The 22,742-nt window shown below is 40.0% G+C and overlaps 1 protein-coding gene across 1 annotated transcript in view; it reads left to right on the top strand.

Annotated features, from left to right (window-relative positions):
• LOC139756316 (uncharacterized) overlaps positions 1-22,742 on the top strand; it is a 66,621-nt gene that overhangs the window by 38,432 nt on the left and 5,447 nt on the right. Inside the window, exons 2-7 of the mRNA XM_071675620.1 lie at positions 7,509-7,933; positions 13,541-13,991; positions 14,540-14,710; positions 16,566-16,718; positions 21,683-21,790; positions 22,101-22,261. Of these exons, the coding sequence (XP_071531721.1) occupies positions 7,509-7,933; positions 13,541-13,991; positions 14,540-14,710; positions 16,566-16,718; positions 21,683-21,790; positions 22,101-22,261 (1,469 nt within the window). The remainder of the gene's footprint in view (positions 1-7,508; positions 7,934-13,540; positions 13,992-14,539; positions 14,711-16,565; positions 16,719-21,682; positions 21,791-22,100; positions 22,262-22,742) is intronic.

The following is a 22,742-nucleotide window of genomic DNA, read 5'->3' as shown; positions in this document are numbered from 1 at the left end:
CTTTATCGTACGACTAAGAATTGCAGCAGCAGATAGAAGGAAGATTGAATTCCTGTCTGGTAAGCGAAGTTAAGGGAAATGTTTATATGAAACTTTAATCGCCCTCAGACGTGTGGGTAGTGGTGCATGTTCATGAAATATGCCATCTTTTGGAGAGTATGATATTACTAGTATTCAAGTAGAACCCGGAAAAATTTGTATGTTGAACAGCGATGGACTATGTTTGTTTGCTCGACTTGTGAAGTAATTGTGCTTTGTTAGAATGTGTGAATTCGTCCAAACAACCTGACTTGAGGTCCTTAATATATGCAAATAAATCGCTGCATGAACAGTGATGCTAGAGATGCAAATGTTTTGTGGGTATTAGGTCTCGGAATTTGTTTTACGCATTTAGAATTATTAGCTCTACTAAATAGGGTTATGCTCAGGGTAGGACCGCTGGTGCGACTCACATGAAGAGGAATGAATTATTATGAGGCTTTGTGAAAAAGATTAGGCTTAAATTACGCCTTACTATGAACAGAATGCCTCGGCACCATCAATATTTGTTAGTGACGAAGTATCCTTTACAAAATTAATGTACGTTATGGTAGAATTATTTATCTTCACGTGTACAAACTGCGAACGAAACGATTAAAAGATAAGATTAATGGAAGTATGACTGGTTGTTTCAGGATTTTCGCTTGTGATTATATAGGGGCCTCCTGGACATACTTCACCTCATCTTCACAGAGACTAAGTTTAAAATAAACGAGTGATAAATGGAATTGAGAAATAGAGACAAGCAGGCTTTTGGTTAACATCATTCAACGATGTGAACATGCTTAAGTAATATTTGCTTGATCACTCAAAAGTAACAGTAAGTGCGATATGTATACTCTCGTTTTGGTTTTATATTTGCCAGACAGTATAGGAAAATTGTGATTTATATATTTTTCCTCATTTTGAATAATACTAACTCGATTTTTTTTTTGTACGAACCTTTTTTGTAGAGACATACGAACGAAGGAACCTAAACGTGATTATGTTTTCCTTCAGTGCCAGAAAAGTCATTCGTTTTAGAAACAATGAGTTTAAGCCAATGATATGGCGGCAAATGTGTGGCCTCTAATCTTACTGTCACTCCACTTGCGCAAGTTTAGTATCTATGTTGGCCTCGTCCATGCCCATTAACCACCTCTTTCTAGGAAAGCAGTTAGCATTGGGGTGGGGGAGGGGGTCCTTCGAACGTAAAAGAACTTTTATTGAAGAATATATCAGAATATATATTTTTTTTTATCCCTTCGGAATGAATGCAGCTAACGTAGAAAGCGTATTGGTTAGCATACCTTCACTGGAAACTGCCATGTTTCTGATGTTTCTTTGTACAAAGCTGACCACAGCAGGCATGCACATTCCTTCCTGTAGTGAGAAAATGATAATCAGATGGGTATTGACGCATGGGTGGTGGTGGTGTTTTCACGCAGCGTATTATTGCCCTCATTCCTCCTCAGACAGACCCTAGCAGTAAAACCGGACACACACTACCACACAATATATATATATATATATATATATATATATATATATAAATATAAATATATATATATATATATATATATATATATATATATATATATATATCATCCAGCCCTTCCCACGCCAGACCTCGCTGTGTTGCAATTAAAAGGTTATGTTGTGGTTGCCAAGTAGAAGTAAATTGGGCATCACACTGGGTCCCGGATGTTTCCATAAGTGCTGCCCGCTGGATGATCATCCTCAAGCCTTGAGTACATTTACTCCTTGATTTGTGCGCATCAGGCGGCCATTGTCATTGGTATACTGTCTAGTCTTACCATTTGCTCACTCTGTCAGACATTTTTTTTAGATAAAAGGTTCACAAGATAATTTGGATTTCTCTGTTTATTAGTAAGATATAATTTGTATTTCTCTATGTATTAGTAAAATAGGGTTCACCCAGTTTGCTGTTTTCATACGCTGTTGCATCTTGTTTCTTGTGTAACCTCTTTATCTCCCATGTGAGCTCCAAGATCAGCGTCTGCTGTTGTAGCTCATAAAATTCTCCCATGGTGTTTGTTCGTGCACACCAATAAGCAGCGGTCTTCCCATGCACTAACTGAGTCATTCCACCATTTTCATGTTGCACATGAAAGGCAGTTGATGAAGTTAGAGGGACTGGCTCCACTGGATGTTTAATGCTCGCATCTCATAAATACGATGAGCGAGGAACTTGATCCTTATGAGCCCCTGAGGGTAGTTGCTGCCTCACACACTGTCTAGCTCCGGCAGTTTTGTTCCATTCGTTGCGGGTAGTACTAGGCTTTAACGAGATGACCTACATCCTATGGACTTATGGCTACATAACTAGGCTTTGGCGAAAGCTTAAGACTTCCTCACGGTTTGTGATTTTGCAATCGATATCCACCGTATCCAGCAACATACGATGAGCAGAATCATACTGGTACTGTAGGTTTTTAAGAGCAAGTTCGTGAGTTTGCAAGATTTTCGACCCATTCAAGCCAATGGTTTAGGTCGAGAGGAATTTGACCGTAGTGCCATTGAACGAAAATACCCTACCCTTTTCTTCTTAGATTTATTAAAAATCTACGTGAATGTGAGGATCAGACTAGGTATTAACGAACCCGGGGTGTTTCCGTCAAAAATTACATGCAACATTTCCATATCTTATTTGGTTTATATTTCCATAGAATAGTAGCTGTTTCATTGATAGTTAAACCAGAAGATTCTAGCTTTTTCCTTGAGTTAAACAGGATGTTTTTCTTTGTATAGAATTTGAAGACTCCTACTTCATTACTTGGTTACTATGTCAAGAAACTAGATTTTTTTTCGTGGTGCACATGTGCTGCATGCTGTGTAGCAAAATAATTGGATATGAGATGAGAATGGATGGAAATATTGTTTGGATAATATAAAAAGAATATCTGGACTGGGTTTTATGGCTAAAGGTAGAAATTTCATTTAGTTATGAACCAGGTTAAGTTCCGGGATAAAATCACGAGTCGAGTCGTATGACGTGCAAAGTTTCAAGGCCAAAGACTTCATTTTCTTCAAGGTATGAGGCAGGTTAAACCTTTTCATAAGTAGCATAACTCAGGTATGGCACAGATTAGAGTTATGGCTTTTATCCTGATTAATAAAAAAGAGTGTATATGATTTACTTTCGCGTTAAAACCTGGGGTATGTAAGTCATTCCTCACGACAAACGGATGATGAGGGCAATGCGTCTGCCTTGCTACCCAGGCGACAACAACATGCAAATTGGAATGAAATTGCATATTGATAAAGGATATTCTCCATTTCCGTGATCGTGTTTCTAAAGTAAGTGATTTTCTTTATCCACTTGAGCACGACGGCACGGACACTGAGTACCGTCGTATTTCGTCTTAAAGAGTCGTGTTCGTGTCCATCCATGTCCACTGGCACACTGAGTACCGTTGTATTTCGTCTTAAAGAGTCGTGTTCGTGTCCATCCATGTCCACTGGCAGGAGTGTGCTGTGGTGCTGTTAAGTGGGGTCACGAGGCGGGTGTGTGGCCCCAAGTAACCTGATGCCTGCGGGGCAGCCCGCCGCCACCTGACGCTGACCCTAGTCAATTTCCGCCCACCGCTACCGTTGCCTGCCCTTGTGGTTTCACATCCATATGCCAACTTAATATTGTAAGCCAGCCAGGAATTCTGTTTTGATAACATTGATATTTATTACGGTAGCAGTGACCCCCTGTTTGTTCAGTGCGTACGCTTACTGCATTTTGTTAAGGAACAGAATAACTTTTAAAAGTCAGTGTCACATATGTAACCTAATCGCAAGCATATGGGTATAATTACATGTGCTAGGACCATCTGGTGCATACATAGTGCACTTAAGTTCATTTGCATTATTTAAGAAAATGAAGTAGGAGTTTATGGATATGTAATGCATTTTTTCTATTATACAATCACACATTTAACTGTAATTTTACATAGTAAATGTATTAAGAGCCAGCAGCTGCTGTTTTACCTGCTGCCGTTTTGAGGCAAGACAGGAATTCTGACCACGATAGGCACACGTAATCCTGCTGGCAGACATGGAATTACCTATCTGTAATTACTTCATTGTATACAGCGGAAGTGTTCCAGATAGGCTCGTGTGACACTCGCACAGGTACAATATAATTTTGTGTTCTTTAACGAAGGGGAATTATTGCAGTATTTTCACCTTTCTTGTACAACAGCACGACCCTTGAACGTGATGACGCGACTTGCCATCCGATTCATAATGCTTAGGGCAGGTCCAAGGCCAAGGCCGTCTTGCCGAGGGGTTTTACGTACGTCGTTCACTTATGATTTAAGCCATGATTGTAACGCTCACAAATGGATCAGACACTTTCTTACGATGGACTATATTATTCATGTCGGGTAGTAGTGGAGTGGCAAATGGGTCACAATCTACACAAACAGGATAGAATAGAATGGGGATGCGTATGTAATGTTCAGGAATGGAGTGTAATAAAACTGGAAGAAAACTTCGTGAAAATGATGAATGTGAATTCCACAAGTAGAAAATGTAAAAGGCGCTAGGCTCGCAGGACAATTAAAGAAGCACTGTTCGTAAAAAATCTGTTTCAGACATGTACCTTACAAGTCTTGGGCCACCTTGTTGATGTTCCGTATTTTCAGAATATCAGTAAGTTAAAAGTTATCGCGTGCGATGTGAATCCTAACTTTACTCACATTTGGACTCGCTACGTTAATTGGTTTTTTATTCTTTGGTGTTTGACAGACTCCGCAGGTTTGGATTGAAACGATCATGCAAGCACATATTATCAGCACTTGTAGAACATGGTACTGTTACTCTCTTGCTGCGAAAAGCATTTTACAGTTCGCTTTAACCGATACATGTGTAAAAGTGCGAGGCCAGTAGGCAGGTGGTGGAGACGTCAAGTTAGGGTGGAAGGATGAGCTGAGCTGCCAGTAATACCAACTTTTGGTGTTCTTGTGTGGCGCCTAGAGCCACCGCACTTTTCAAGCTATAAAGTCTGGTTATAGCTAGGATTGCTTGTTAGATAAAACATAGTCTGTTTTGGCACAGTCTCAGGATAGCTAAGCATCATTTGGATTAGCATTTACAGTAAGTCCCAACAATGACCTTGGGTGTCCTAGACGGTAGATAACACGGTGTGATTTACACAACGTATCAGCGGTAGTGTGAATTATTGAAAATGTAAGGCACGAAAAGTAAAAAATAGGGGCAACCAAAAAGACGAAAATGTAGTGTAAGTACTTCATTGATTAATGACAATGAGGGAATGACGTAGAAAAAGATTACAGCTGTCAAAGGTAGCATGAGGCAGGCACGTGACCAGAATAGCACTGTCCAGGCCCGTTACTGTGTCCCACCCAGGGACAAGTTGCAGCTTTAGAAACTGCTGGAAGTCACTCCTATTATAAGAGCTCTAGATCTTTACACTCTCACATATAAACTCATCTAAAAGTTGTATTCTGTAAATACCGAGGTTGAGGATTATTAGTAAAATGTAGAACATAAGAAAACGCACGGCCGGTCCGATGGACCAGCAGCAGTCGCTTGCTTCATATTGATTAACTTCATATGACTGATTTGCAAGTGGATATTTGTCAGGGTTGGTGGTACTGGTGGAAAGAATTGTTGCTACAGCAAATATTAGTATTAAGTTGTGGTTCAAATAGGATATGATCAGCTAACGTTCGCTTGTTTTTAATCTCTCTGACGTGTATAAAATTGGATACTATTTGTGGATATAAACCAGTCAGAGTAGCCGTGCCTGGAATATCATGTAGTTGCGTCACATCACTCGGCTGTAATAGTCTCTCCGTCTTGAATACGCCATATTAGCATATAGCTAATACTAGTATTCGATTTTTGCACTATTTCGGCCCATGTATCAGTGATAGTGAGTCAGAGCAATGAAATTGTTTGCCTAGCCGATTCCTCCTGTCTGGCCTTTGCACCTGTGATGTCAAGTAATTTACACAACTCAAGGCACGATATTTCATCTTAAAAACACAGCCAGCGAGATAAAAAAACTGTCAGGCGTGCTCAAGTTGTTCAGCTCATGGTTATTGTACACAAACTCACTGGGGCACACACGTGCAAACACGTGCAAACACAGAACAACTTGCTGAGAATTTTATATAACCCTTGTATAAGAGGGCGTGTCCAGGTGCGAGCAGGGATAGAATTCAAAATGTGTGCTACTATCATATTTTACATCAGGAACTTTATAAACGTTCCTACCATTTTGTATATTCTGCTTCTTTTGTCTGTATCCCGGTTTCTAACCTTTTCTGATATTGATAATACATCTGCAAAACATGCTTTTTTGTGATAATCTTGAGATGGAACGTAATTTTGGTAGTGGGCATCGTGAAGTTGGACACATAAATGCCGTTTTGTTAAACTCTTAAAGTAAAAAAAATCTTTTAGGGCTGCGCTGAAATCGTGTAGCATTGGAACTTGTCAGTGTATTCAGGGACTTGAGGGAATCATTTTATTGTCTTTGAATCCATGGGTCGACTGTCTGATCTCAGGATCTTTGGGAAGGATCATAGACAAGTACGTTGGTAGCATTACCTCAGGATTTGCCTGTCTTCTTTCTCACGTACCCTTGTGCAGTGCTTTATTTTCCCTTCGAACTTTAATTAATATTCTGCCGTGTGACACCTGTAAATGATGAAATACAGCCACTTCGAGAGGGAAAACCTAGCTCTGCATTTAGTTTCCTTGATAGTTCCAGACTATTATTTCCTGCCACCTACGGCCAAGAAAGAGTACATGACATTTCAGTTTCCTTGGTTCCTCAGCCTTCCAAAGGAGCAAATATCTAGACAGAATTCCCGATCATATCATCAGTATGTCATAATCATCAGAAGACTGTCATTCATGAACTGTAGTACCAAACAATCTTTAAAAGTTCCAGAAGCCTGCAGCAAAGTTAGTGAAACATTTTAAGGTAACGATTCTTGATTAACAGTAGTATGGACTGCTTTCGTCCATCCAGCTCACCTGATGTACTGTACCGCAAATAGTAAGTAATCGGAAAAATCTTAGGACAAAATTGTTAGGTACTGGTTGAATGATAGCGTTTATCGTCACTTTGTTTCGGTGGTTTTCATTTATATTTTTTCTCTATCCTGACAGCCAGATAAGACGGAAAGTTGCATAATTGGTTATCAGGTTATAGCACAAACACGCCTGGCAGAAGCTAGAGTGTGTGCTTACATGCATATAGGAGTAAAGACATGATACTTTTATACTACGATTAAAAAAAAAACTGCATTGAGCGTAAAATTCTCTCTAACTTAAAATATTTTAAGTAATCCTACCCATCATCTCGCTTCTTTCACCACCTATGAAAATAATCACACCTATCAACTCATCTCTTGCACCACTTATGCCCCTGGCCAGTTGCTTGAAGAATAAGCTGTATTAAGCGTAAAGTGATGGAAAGTAATATATTTTTTTTCCGACAGAGTGACGTGGGTTGGAGTGTGCGGGTTGCTGCTCTTTCTATGGCAGACCCCCGAGGACCCAAGCTCCACCACCCACCACCTGACCGCTCCCCCTTCCTCACGAGCTCAAAATCCCTTGCCTCTCTCACACGTCAGTAACCTTCATTACTTGCAAGTGCAAGAGGGGGACTCTGATGGATCTTTACCCAACTGGAAGGTTGTGCCAAGCAATTATGGTGTGCCCCCAGCTTACAACGCTGTCGACAGAGACCCCAGCGACGTCCCCCAAGCTCACTCCGAGGAAGCATCCTTGGCCGAGGCTGTAGGGGTGGAGAGAGGCAGTGCGAGCGCAACCCACGCCCTCGCCACAGGGGGAGTATCCACTACATCCATGGGGCAACAGGTGAACCAGGCCCAGCAGCATCCTATCAGGCATCTTGGCTCAGGTATGGACTGGTATCGTCCGCGTTCTCCCGTTCGTCTCTCTCTCTCTCTCTCTCTCTCTCTCTCTCTCTCTCTCTCTCTCTCTCTCTCTCTCTCTCTCTCTCTCTCTCTCTCTCTCTCTCTCTCTCTCTCTCTCTGCTGTACTACCGTTTCCATCTTTTCTCTCCATACTCTTCTTTCTCACCCCTTTTCTCGTTTATTGCTCCACTTTCCAACTACTCATTTTACTTTTCCTCTTCTGATTACCTTTTGTGTGTACTTGCATCAGTGTAATGAAAGTGGATACCATATATGCAATCATTGTATCACTGACAGAACTAAGAGAGCTTTGAACTGCTGGGAAAGGTTAAAGGCTCTGGAAGAGAGTGGAGGGAAATGTGACTTGATCACAAACTGTGTAAGTTTATAAACCAGATTTATGACATTGTGAACAGTTATTTCAAAGAAGTAGGGATAAAACAATGAGAGGACATAACTTGAATCTGGGCGAGAAACTTCTTAAAAAAATGTAAGAGAGTCCTTTTTACAGTGTGATTGATGGATGAATGGAAGAGTGAATGGGGAATGAGTAGATGTGGAAAAAAAGTTGTCTAATGATGTGGCCCCATGAGTGTAAAACTCCCTCCCTGTACAGTAGAAATAGGTGATTGCAAATGGAGAGCCCCACTAAGCGGGCAACAAAAGTGGGGCAAAATCCTCAGAGCCCCTTACGAGGGGAGATGAAATTTAGAAATATTAATTTATCAAACATCAAAAAATGCACATGCCCAGGTTCAGTCCATTGACACCACATTACTGGTGTACCACATCGTTCCAATTCACTTTGTTCCTTGCAAGCCTCTCACCCTCCTGTATGTTTAGGCCCCGATTGCTCAAAATCTTTTCACTCCATCCTTCCACCTCCAATTTGGTCTCCCGTTTCTCCTTGTTCCCTTCACCTCCGACACATATATCCTCTCTGTCAATCATTCCTCACTCATTCTCTCCATATAGCCAAACTATTTCATCACCCTCTTCTGCTCTCTCAATCACATTCTTTGTATTTCCACACATCTCGCTTACCCTTTCATTACTCACTCGATCAAACCACCTCTTACCACATATTGTCCTCAAACATTTCATTTCCAACACATCTTCCCTCCTCCACACAACCCTATCAATACCCGAAGCCTCACAACCATAGAACATTGTTGGAACTACTATTCCTTCAAATTTACCCATTTTTGTTCTCCGAGATAACGTTCTCACCTTCCACACTTTCTTCAGTGCCTCCAGAACTTTCACTCCTTCCCCTACCCTGTGACTCACTTCTGCTTTCATAGTTCCATCCGCTGCTAAGTTTATTCCCAGATATCTACAACACTTCACTTCCTCCAGTTTTTCTCCATTCAAATTTACCTCCCAATTAACTTGTCCCTCAACCTTACTGAACCTAATAACCATGCTCTTATTCATGTTTACTCTCAACTTTCTTCTTTCACACCCTTTACCAGACTCAGTCACCAGCTTCTGCAGTTTCTTACCCAAATCAGCCACCAGCACTGTATCATCAGCAAACAATAACTGACTCACTTCCCAAGCCCTCTCATTCCTACTCATACACATGCTTTACATTCTTGGTAAAAGCTTTTCACTGCTTCTAGCTACTTACCTCCCACACCATATACTCTTAAGCCTTCTGTGAAGCATCTCTGTCAACCCCATCATATGCCTTCTCCAGATCCATAAATGCTACTTGCAAATCCATCTTTTTTTCTAAGTATTTCTCACATGCATTCTTCAAAGCAAACACCTGATCCACATATCCTCTACCACTTCTGAAACCACACTGGTCTTCCCCAGTCTGATGCTCTGTACATACCTTCACCCTCTAAATCAATACCCTCCCATTTCATTTCCCAGGAATACTCAACAAACTTATACCTCTGTAATTTGAACACTCACCTTTATCCCTTTTGCTTTTGTACAATGGGACTATGCACACTTTCTACCAATCCTCAGGTACTTCACCATGATCCATGCATACATTGGATATCCTTACTAACCAGGTAACAACATAGTCACCCCCTTTTTTGATAAATTCCACTGCAGTACCATCCAAACCCGCAACCTTGCTGCCTTTCATCTTCCGCAAAGCTTTCACTACCTCTTTTCTGTTTACCAAACCATTCTCCTTGACCCTCTCACTTCGCACACCACCCTGACTAAAACACCCTATATTTGCCACTCTGTCCTCAGACACATTCAACAAGCCTTCAAAATATTCACTCCATCTCCTCACTTTGTCACTACTTGTTATTACCTCCCCATTTACCCCCTTCACAGATGTTCCTATTTGTTCTCTTGTCTTATGCACTTTATTTATCTCCTTCCAAAACATCTTTTTATTCTCCCTAAAATTTAACGATACTCTCTCACCCCAACTCTCGCTTGCCCTCTTTTTCACCTCTTGCACCTTTCTCTTGACCTCCTGCCACTTTCTTTTATACATCTCCCAGTCATTTGCACTATTTCCATGCAAAAATCATCCAAACGCCTCTCTCTTATCTTTCCCTAACAATCTTAATTCATCCATCTTACTTCATCCCATCATTCACTATTTCTAATCAGCCCACCTCCCACCTTTCTCATGCCACATGCATCTTTTGCACAAACCATCACTGCTTCCCTAAATACATCCCATTCCTCTGCCACTACCCTTACTTCATTTGCTCTCACCTTTTTGCATTCTTCACTCAATCTCGCCTGGTACTTCCTCACACAAGTCTCCTTTCCAAGCTCACTGACTCTCACCACTCACTCTCTTCTCCCCAATATTCTCTCTCCTTTTCTGAAAACCTCTACAAATCTTCACCTATGCCTCCACAAGATAGTGATCAGACATCCTTGCAGCTGCCCCTTTCAGCACATTAACATCCAAAAGTCTCTCTTTTACATGTCTGTCAATTAACACGTAATCCAATAACACTCTCTGGCCATCTCTCCTACTCGCATACGTATGCTTATTTATATCTCTCTTTAAGCCAGGTATTCCCAATCACCAGTCCTTTTTCAGCACACAAATCCACAAGCTCTTCACCATTTCCATTTACAACACAGAACACACATGTACACCAATTATACCCTCAACTGCCACATTAAATCACCTTTGCATTTAAATCACCCATCTCTCGTGCATCAAAGCTGCTTACACACTCACTCAGCTGCTCCCAAAACACTCGCCTGTCATGATCTTTCTTCTCGTGACCAGGTGCAGAGACACCAATAATCACCCATCTCTCTCCATCCACTTTCAGTTTTACCCATATCAATCTAGAGTTTACTTTCTTACACTCTATCACATATTCCCTCAGCTCCTGGTTCAGGAGTGCTATGATTCACTTCCTCCACTTTTTCTCCATTCAACCTTACCTCCCATTTGACTTGTCCCTCAACCTTACTGTACCTAATAACCTTGCTCTTGTTCACATTTACTCTCAGCTTTCTTCTTTCACACACTTTACCAAACTCAGTCACCAGCTTCAGCATTTTCTCACCTGAATCAGCCACCAGTGCTGTATCATCAGCGAACAACAACTGACTCACTTCCCAAGCTCTCTCATCCACAACAGACTGCATACTTGCCTCTCTTTCCAAAACTCTTGCATTCACCTCCCTAACAACTCCATCCATAAACAAATTAAACAATCATGGAGACATCATGCACCCCTGCCGCAAACCAACATTCACTGAGAACCAATCACTTTCCTCTCTTCCTACACGTACACATGCCTTACATCCTCGATAAAAACTTTTCACTGCTTCTAACAGCTTACTTCCCACACCATATATTCTTAATACGTTCCACATAGCATATATATATATATATATATATATATATATATATATATATATATATATATATATATATTTTTTGCTTTGTCGCTGTCTCCCGAGTTTGCAAGTAGCGCAAGGAAACAGACGAAAGAAATGGCCTAACTCCCCCCCATACACATGTATATACATACACATCCACACATGCAAATATACATACCTACACAGCTTTCCATGGTTTACCCCAGACGCTTCACATGCCCTGATTCAATCCACTGACAGCACGTCAACCCCGGTATACCACATCGATCCAATTCACTCTATTCCTTGCCCTCCTTTCACCCTCCTGCATGTTCAGGCCCCAATCACACAAAATCTTTTTCACTCCATCTTTCCCACCTCCAATTTGGTCTTTCACTTCTCCTCGTTCCCTCCACCTCCGACACATATATCCTCTTGGTCAATCTTTCCTCACTCATTCTCTCCATGTGCCCAAACCATTTCAAAACCCTCTTCTGCTCTCTTAACCATGCTCTTTTTATTTCTACACATCTCTCTTACCCTTACGTTACTTACTCGATCAAACCACCTCACACCACACACTGTCCTCAAACATCTCATTTCCAGCACATCCACCCTCCTGCGCACAACTCTATCCATAGCCCACGCCTTGCAACCATACAAAATTGTTGGAACCACTATTCCTTCAAACATACCCATTTTTGCTTTCCGTGATAATGTTCTCAACTTCCACACATTCTTCAAGGCTCCCAGGATTTTCGCCCCCTCCCCCACCCTATGATCCACTTCCGCTTCCATGGTTCCATCCGCTGCCAGATCCACTCCCAGATATCTAAAACACTTTACTTCCTCCAGTTTTTCTCCATTCAAACTTACCTCCCAATTGACTTGACCCCCAACCCTACTGTACCTAATAACCTTGCTCTTATTCACATTTACTCTTAACTTTCTTCTTTCACACACTTTACCAAACTCAGTCACCAGCTTCTGCAGTTTCTCTCATGAATCAGCCACCAGCGCTGTATCATCAGCGAACAACAACTGACTCACTTCCCAAGCTCTCTCATCCACAACAGACTTCATACTTGCCGTCTTTCCAAAACTCTTGCATTTACCTCCCTAACAACCCCATCCATAAACAAATTAAACAACCATGGAGACATCACACACCCCTGCCGCAAACCTACATTCACTGAGAACCAATCACTTTCCTCTCTTCCTACACCTACACATGCCTTACAACCTCGATAAAAACTTTTCACTGCTTCTAACAACTTGCCTCCCACACCATATATTCTTAATACCTTCCATATATATATGTTGGAAAGGATCGCAATTTTGCGCGTGATCAAGATATTCCTATGAGTCCACAGGGAAAATGAAACACGATGAGTTCCTGAGTGCACTTTCGTGTAATAATGTGTAGCAACTGACTTATATTTCTCTCTTGTGTCTCCCCTGATGTGATTATTACACGAAAGTGCACTTGGAAACTTATTGTGTTTCATTTTCCCCATGGACTCATAGGAATATATATATATACACATACATCCCACGTATTCCCTGTGTGTCGAAGAAGGCAACTGAAAGGGGATGGAGTGGGGGGCTGGAAATCCTCCCCTCCATCAAAGGTTCAGTCCTCTGTTCTTAATGCTACCTTGTTAACACGGGAAATGATGAATATGAAAAAAATACATATATACCAAGTTTCTTTACTAAATATATTGTTTAGAAAGATGGTTAAAGATGAAATTTTTCTCTATCTCTGTTTACAGGGTACATTCATGAGGTCATCAGGAAAACCCTAAAGTCTCCTGTTAAAATGAGACTGAGGCACAAAGAAAGCAAAAGACATGAGAGACGGGGATCCAGCACTTATAATAATGAAGAAGGAGGCGATTACAATGACGAAGAATGGGATTCTGGTATTTATAGTAGAAATAATGCTCTTGATGATGGTAATGAGAAAACTAGAGACTTAGTTGCAGATCGTATGTACAGTGATAAACCTTTCAAAAATGATATACAGAGTAATGGTGATAGCAGTAAAAGAAAGGAAAGAGATGACATTAAAGAAAACAATGATGGCAGTAGTGAAATGGATGAATACAGTGAAGAAGATGAATACACAGGAAGCAGATATAATGTAACACCTAATGCTTTGCTGCTGGTTTATAATAGGATCCCTAAATGTGCCTCCTCCACCATGCAAACTATCCTCAGGAGGTATGTAAACACTCAAAGGTTATATCTACATATTTAATGCAAGGTTTTCTTTATTATTTGTCAGTTTAGGATATGTGAAGTTTATTATGCATGTTAATTTTCTAATGTGAAGTCCCTGTATTAGCATGTTGGCCAACATCAGAGGGACTGATACACCATCATTAATGGATTGTATTTACACACTGTATTAATGTGAAAATATCCAATATGACACTGTACACCAGTTAGTAAAAGTTATGTAATGTTTAAGAATGACTAGATAATTGACAGGACCATAAAAAAGGGTTACAAACATTTTAGCTGTTCTTCCTCTCCTATAGGGCTGTTTGATGAATGGATATTTCAAGTAAAACTGTGCATCTATGTGTGTATGTAAAGTTAAGTAATGGTGCAACATGTGTGACTGACCTGATTACACACACCCATACACATCTCATGTACTCAAAAGATTATTCTAATTAATTTATAAGTTGTACTCATGTACTCAAAATATTCTTTTAATTGATTTATGTACATAAGTAATATGCTGATTGAACCTTTCCTTACAGACTTTCACGTCACTTGGGGTATGAGCATGTCTCATCATTGATCTATAATCAACATCAGCTGAGCCAGGATGACCAGGAAGAGTTAGTTGACAATCTCACCACATCTGCTAAGGCTGCCCCTTCCACTGCTTTGAGCTATGACCGACATCTCTACTACACAAACTTCACATTGTGAGTTATTATTTCGTGCATTATACTCTGCTTGTTTAAAATTCTCACAGCATGGGAAATACTTGCTTGCTGTTTATATGTTAGTACACAATAGATGATGTATAAGTGGGTCTTCTGTGAAGTTTTGAAGGTGATGATGATGATGATGTATTTGTCTGAGTAAAAATGAGAAGAGCCAGGTCAGGATTTTACCTGAAGGCTTATGCTGAGGCAGGAAAGACAAGCCAATATTAAAGAAAGAAAAAAATTTATCTGTATGTATAGTGCATGGAGGGAGATCTTTGCTTATGAGGCTCAGTGTCTTGAAATTTTTCTTATACAACTTAAACATTTTTGTGTACTGTATTTATGGTTTCATTACTTTGGTTCTTACATTCAACCACTACTGTTCAAGTTCTTTACACTTTTCTTAAGTTTGTAGCTTTTTTTCAAACTATGGCCAATGGGTGTATGTCTGCTTCTCACAAAGAATATTCATTTTCAACATTCACGTTGGTTCAAAACTTGAAGGTTGTGATTTGTTTCCCCTTAATCTTGTCATATCCATTGTGTGCAGATTTACAGCCTCTAATCCAAGGGTATGGGCAAAAGATGACCTGGAGGCCAGGTCTTACCTTTTGATAAATGTAATCTGGCTTGCGAGGTCATTAGGAATTATGATTAAAAACCATTGGATCAAAGACTAAAATTTCATTTAACAGAGAGACCATGATTAAGAGAAAGGAGAAGGAGTGAGGTAGAGAAGGATGAGATGGGGGTGGTTGGGACTGTAGCCTGTCACCTCATTCTCCATCTTTCCACTCCTTTAACCCCAACTTCAGATTTATTGCTTACTTGAATGCAGATGAAACCAACATATTCTAATTTTGTACTATATTTTCTCATTCATTATTTGTGTATATATATTAATGTTCATAGTAATGATGATAGTGTCTTTTGAAAAAGGCATGAAAATATACATTTGTAAAATTACTCGTGTGCATGTTTTGATTTGGGATGATTATTTTGAAATTCAAAAGCATGCACTTAGTGTAAGTGGCCCACTGTCCAACTGAGGTCTTTTCAGGTGGCTCCCAGATTGAAATGATTGCAGGCTTCTTCGTAAACTTTTCCCTGTAACACGGCTAGCTTTCTTCTGGTACTGTTTCTTGGATCTCAGTTTGCCCTTGATCTTTCAAGCTATGAGAATGAGAAATGATTATCTTGGATCTTTTTTTTTTGTGAGTAGAAAGGTTTTTTGTCCACCATATGGGCTAAATTGATTTATCCATAGTTATGTAGTATCTGTTAATTGCATGTGTTTTCTCATAGTCTGTGTTGTGTTTAGATGTCTAGTGAATTTCTTAAAAATATGGGCACCAGGGAGAGAAAGTGTAAGAAGCCTCCATTGAGAACTTGTAACTACAATTTCCTGTCTCAGTACCCCAATACAAACTATATATCTAACCGAGTCCCCAGCTTTCTGCCAAGCTTGGAAAATAGGATTTCCTTCCAAGAGACCTATTTCTTAGTTTAGAAGTATTTTGCACTTACAAATCCCATCTGCTGCTTACCAGACAGCAGACAGTGAGGGCTTGAAGTGGAATGACTCTATATTCATAGGCTTTAGAAGTATGGTGGAACTTTGTTCAATTTTGTTTCAGTTGCGTTTGTACTCAATTCTTTAAAAAATTTCTTGTGTACTGATTTGTTCATTTGAAACCTGTTTCGGTTTTAGGTTTACCTTGGCAAAGCCATGAAATTAACTTTATCAGAATAATTTTGATCTGTAGTTAAAGTGCTGTATACTGCATATAATGAAAAAGATAGCCAATTGAATGGAAGCAAGTGAATATTTGATATTGTCTTTCCTCAGGTTGGGTATGGATCGTCCTGTTTACATCAATATCATCCGGGACCCAGTGGAGAGATTTATTTCCTCTTTTTATTACCGTCGCAGTGAGGAGAGACTAAGCCGCATTCAGGCACGAGGTCACCCAGTCTCACCCTCACCCAGCTGGGTCAACAGGTAATGAGGGTCAGAGACCAGTGAGAATAGTGTAATTGTTTCTTCTCTCATATGAGGTTGACAATCCAAGTAATATAGGTTCATGTAGCTATTTTTGTAAGTATTTATTTTTTTATATTTATTATACTTTGTCGCTGTCTCCTGCGTTTGCGAGGTAGCGCAAGGAAACAGACGAAAGAAATGGCCCAACCCCCCCCCATACACATGTATATACATACGTCCACACACGCAAATATACATACCTACACAGCTTTCCATGGTTTACCCCAGACGCTTCACATGCCTTGATTTAATCCACTGACAGCACGTCAACCCCGGTATACCACATCGCTCCAATTCACTCTATTCCTTGCCCTCCTTTCACCCTCCTGCATGTTCAGGCCCCGATCACACAAAATCTTTTTCACTCCATCTTTCCACCTCCAATTTGGTCTCCCTCTTCTCCTCGTTCCCTCCACCTCCGACACATATATCCTCTTGGTCAATCTTTCCTCACTCATTCTCTCCATGTGCCCAAACCACTTCAAAACACCCTCTTCTGCTCTCTCAACCACGCTCTTTTTATTTCCACACATCTCTCTTACCCTTACGTTACTCACTCGATCAAACCACCTCACACCACACATTGTCCTCAAACATCTCATTTCCAGCACATCCATCCTCCTGCGCACAACTCTATCCATAGCCCACGCCTCGCAACCATACAACATTGTTGGAACCACTATTCCTTCAAACATACCCATTTTTGCTTTCCGAGATAATGTTCTCGGCTTCCACACATTCTTCAAGGCCCCCAGAATTTTCGCCCCCTCCCCCACCCTATGATCCACTTCCACTTCCATGGTTCCATCCGCTGCCAGATCCACTCCCAGATATCTAAAACACTTCACTTCCTCCAGTTTTTCTCCATTCAAAACTCACCTCCCAATTGACTTGACCCTCAACCCTACTGTACCTAATAACCTTGCTCTTATTCACATTTACTCTTAACTTTCTTCTTCCACACACTTTACCAAACTCAGTCACCAGCTTCTGCAGTTTCTCACATGAATCAGCCACCAGCGCTGTATCATCAGCGAACAACAACTGACTCACTTCCCAAGCTCTCTCATCCCCAACAGACTTCATACTTGCCCCTCTTTCCAAAACTCTTGCATTTACCTCCCTAACAACCCCATCCATAAACAATAGTTTTTCCTTATGGAAAGGAACTTCACTCTTGTGAGGCTCCATTTATTAACAGGCTGTATAATTTCTCATTGCTAATAGCATTACTACTTGATGATCCATGTCTACTATGATGATACAGTATTCAGTCAATATTTTCTCATCCTTACTAATTATCCTTTTGCTAAATATGTAATGAGTTATCTCTAATTGTGAAATTCCTTATTAATTTATAATGTCAAAATTTGCATTATAACCTCATTGAAGCAGGGGGTAGCGATGCTGTTTCCTGTGGGGCGGGGTAACGCCAGGAATGGATGAAGGCAAGCGTGAATATGTGCATGTGTATATGTATGTGTGTGTGTGGGCATTTATGTGTATATGAGTGGATAGGCCATTCTTCGTCTGTTTCTTGGCACTACCTTGCTGATGTGAGAAACAGTGATTAAGTATAATAATAATTTTTTATTTATTATTATACTTTGTCGCTGTCTCCCACGTTTGCGAGGTAGCGCAAGGAAACAGACGAAAGAAATGCCCCCCCCCCATACACATGTATATACATACGTCCACACACGCAAATATACATACCTACACAGCTTTCCATGGTTTACCCCAGACGCTTCACATGCCTTGATTCAATCCACTGACAGCACGTCAACCCCTGTATACCACATCGCTCCAATTCACTCTATTCCTTGCCCTCCTTTCACCCTCCTGCATGTTCAGGCCCCGATCACACAAAATCCTTTTCACTCCATCTTTCCACCTCCAATTTGGTCTCCCTCTTCTCCTCGTTCCCTCCACCTCCGACACATATATCCTCTTGGTCAATCTTTCCTCACTCATTCTCTCCATGTGCCCAAACCATTTCAAAACACCCTCTTCTGCTCTCTCAACCACGCTCTTTTTATTTCCACACATCTCTCTTACCCTTACGTTACTTACTCGATCAAACCACCTCACACCACACATTGTCCTCAAACATCTCATTTCCAGCACATCCATCCTCCTGCGCACAACTCTATCCATAGCCCACGCCTCGCAACCATACAACATTGTTGGAACCACTATTCCTTCAAACATACCCATTTTTGCTTTCCGAGATAATGTTCTCGACTTCCACACATTTTTCAAGGCTCCCAAAATTTTCGCCCCCTCCCCCACCCTATGATCCACTTCCGCTTCCATGGTTCCATCCGCTGACAGATCCACTCCCAGATATCTAAAACACTTCACTTCCTCCAGTTTTTCTCCATTCAAACTCACCTCCCAATTGACTTGACCCTCAACCCTACTGTACCTAATAACCTTGCTCTTATTCACATTTACTCTTAACTTTCTTCTTCCACACACTTTACCAAACTCCGTCACCAGCTTCTGCAGTTTCTCACATGAATCCGCCACCAGCGCTGTATCATCAGCGAACAACAACTGACTCACTTCCCAAGCTCTCTCATCCCCAACAGACTTCATACTTGCCCCTCTTTCCAAGACTCTTGCATTTACCTCCCTAACAACCCCATCCATAAACAAATTAAACAACCATGGAGACATCACACATAATAATAATAATGATTAATAATAATAAAACCCATGAGGAATTTGAAGGTGGGTATCATATCACTCCTAAATCTCTCCTGTCCCCATAACCCATTTCTCTAAATTCTAGCAGACTTTATTTTATATACTGTCATACCTTTGCTAGGAGATCTGTTCATTTTTCTTGGGAGACTAAGCTGGTGGTGGTGTTTGAATTCAAATGCTTTTTAATTTCTTTCATCTGTATTGTAACATTTCATCTTTATGATGACTCATGGTACACCTAGCACTGCTTATTCATTGAAACATAAACACTGGATTGCTTTTTACTGTTATTTTCATCTACATTATGCTTTTGTCACTGTGTATTTACTTCATGCTTGAAATTCCTTATGGAGGAGGAAGAGGGAAGACCAATGAAGCTCATAAAGAATGGAAAAGCTGAAGGTATGCATAGCTGGAGTTAAGCAAGATAATGAAAAGAGGAAGTTACATAAGTGGAATAAAACTGAAAATTGTATTTGAAGGCATGGATAAATTTTAGATAAAATGTAATAATTATGTATGAATATAGAGAGTGAGATGAAATAGAGAGATAAAGTGAACGGTAAAGCACTTTGGGAAGTTTTGGCTCTGTGTAGTGTGTCTGTGTAGTGTGTATAAAAGATTTTTTAATACTTTTTAGATATTTTTGTAACAGACATAGTGCATGTGAAAGAGTAAGTGGTGGTATGAACAAGTAGTTTGAAATGAACATGGGTTTGCATCAAGTTTGTGATGTCACCATGGTCATATAATGATTTAATGGATAAGGCACCTCATGATGGGAGCATTGTGGGGTTCATTTTGGTCCAAAACTTAACCATGGGGAAACATAACTGAAGTTGTTAAAGTTGCTTTATGTAGGTGAAGCTGTGTCATTTGCTAAATTGGGGAAAATTTGGTGGGATGTTTCATTGATTTACGTGGCTGCTAGATGTTGAAAGTGAGTGTAAATAAAAGTAAGATGCTAGCATTTGAGAAGACTGGGAAATTACAGTGAAATATCATTTTGCATGGTCAAGGACTGGATGCAAGTAAAGTTAGTAATGTTGGTAGAGGGTAAGCTGAAGTTGGTTATGCAAGGGAAAAAATTGGAGGTAAATAAGAAAATTTGAGTGTAGACTGTGCAAGAGAATTGCTTAAAGGAGCCCCAACTCGGATGTATGTGAAACCTAAGGTTACTATGATAGGTCAGAATAAATTAAATGTATGAGCAGTAGTAATGGGTAATATGCATAGTGTAGTTGGAATTACAGGAATATATAGAACAAAGAATGATGTGATGCTAATGTGTGGTGTGAAGAAAGCACAGAGGTGCTTGGATGAAATTCATGTGGAAAGTATGGAAGAGTAAAAAAAATCAAGCAAAAGTAAAGCAGAAGGTACAAGAAGGAGAGGCAGACTGTGGATGAGCTGGTATGTTGTAGAGAGAATTAATTAGGGCTGAGATATTTCATACAAGGATATTAAAAATATGAATGGAAATTTCATGCAAAACGTTTTTTGTAAGGAGGTGATGTGATGATATTGGTTTTTCTTAAAGAAATCAATTTGATATGCAAAGTGAAGAATAGAAAAAGATATGTATATGTAAATGCAAGACTGTTTCACCCTAGACACATGTTGTGTTGGTTAAGGATGTGTGCGAGTGATTTCATTGGCTGTATGTACTTGATTGGGATGGAGAGAATGATAGCGATATTGATAGATAGGTGTGTATACACAGTGCTTTGCATGAATATTCAAGTACTATATCTCATACATCAATGTTACCTCATTTTTGCTTGCTCTTTATAGCATTATCTGTTTCAGTCTCTTAAAGCATCTGTGACTTACACCTGTGATTACTTGTGGCTTCATGATCAACAGCTCCACACTGTAAAGGCCTAGCTTATTTAAGATCTTATTCCAGTGTAGGGTCACACTATGTTTACTTGCGGCTTCATGGTCAACAGCTCTACACTGTAAAGGCCTAGCTTATTTATGATCTTCCAGCGTAAGGTCACTTGGTGCTTCTCCCTTTACGAGAAGAAGTGCAAGGCAAAATGGAAGGTAGATGGAGAGAGAATGAGTGATTACAGATTAAAAGTATAGTGTGTTTATTTAGGGTGAATCTGTGGGTATATGAGATTTGAGAAATGATGTATATTTATTAAATATATTTTGATTGCTTCTAGTTTCCTAATGGATATTTTCTTACTTTTTTCCTTAAGGACTGTAGAGCAGTGCGTATTTTATAATGATCCAGAGTGCACATTTATACCTGGTGAGGAAAAGGAGATGATTCTCACTTACTTCTGCGGCCACCACAACTTCTGCCGGTATGTCGGAACTACAACTTCTCTAACTTGTCATCTTTTAGTTATCCAGTTTCCTTCCCATGTTTTATTTGTGATGGGGTGAAAAATAATCTCAACATGTGTACTAAAATGTGTTCTTTAACTTTGCTAACTAATGCTGTAAATGCAAAAAAAAAAAAAAAAGTTTCAGCTGTTGTTACATGCACCAGTGTTGTATATAGCATGTCTTCATAAACAGTTTCTTCATGTAAGCACAGGCAACTGATTACTGGTACTTTTATTCTTGGGGCATGAAAAATATATTTCAACCAAACTTTTAACCCTCTTGCAGGATAGTGGGACATCAAGGTGCTTTACAGGTTGCAAAGCAAGTGGTTTCAGAAGAGTACAGTGTCGTTGGTCTGTTGGATCATATGGATACTTCTCTCCTTCTCATGGAGACTCTTGTGCCACGCTTTTTGACTGGGGCATTAAAAGTTTACTTGAATATAAGTAAGTAAGGCTGTTAGAGTAATAGTGTTGATGTATGGGTGATCACTTATTTATAACTTGTAAGGAGGGTTTTCTATACTTTTAGTACCCCCATCACAAACTTTCATTCTGATCGAATAAAATTATTTCTCCCTATCTTTGTTTACTCTTCTTGCTTAATGTCTTATGGCTCCTTAATGTTTTTGTCAATTTTGAAGAAGTGTTTATTGAAATTGTAATTTTGATTCAGAAATGAGCAGGTTGCAGTCTTCCAGATTCTCCTCTTCCATTAGCTCATCTCCCATGCTTCTTGTATATAATAACAGACATATAGGTGACCAAAGTGATGCATACTTTTTTTAGGGTCTGTTATAAGCAGGAAATATTTTTCTGACCATCTTTTCCATGAATGTAAAAGAATTTCTCCTAATTAGTAACTTCCCATAATGTGGTATTCTCATAACAGGATAGGTATTAGTGCCACCCCCAAAGACTCTTTCAC

This window comes from Panulirus ornatus, chromosome 21, assembly GCF_036320965.1.
Source record: "Panulirus ornatus isolate Po-2019 chromosome 21, ASM3632096v1, whole genome shotgun sequence".
Taxonomy (NCBI): domain Eukaryota; kingdom Metazoa; phylum Arthropoda; class Malacostraca; order Decapoda; family Palinuridae; genus Panulirus; species Panulirus ornatus.
The sequence above is the reverse complement of the archived record's forward strand: the minus strand, read 5'-3'. Positions and strand labels throughout refer to the sequence as shown.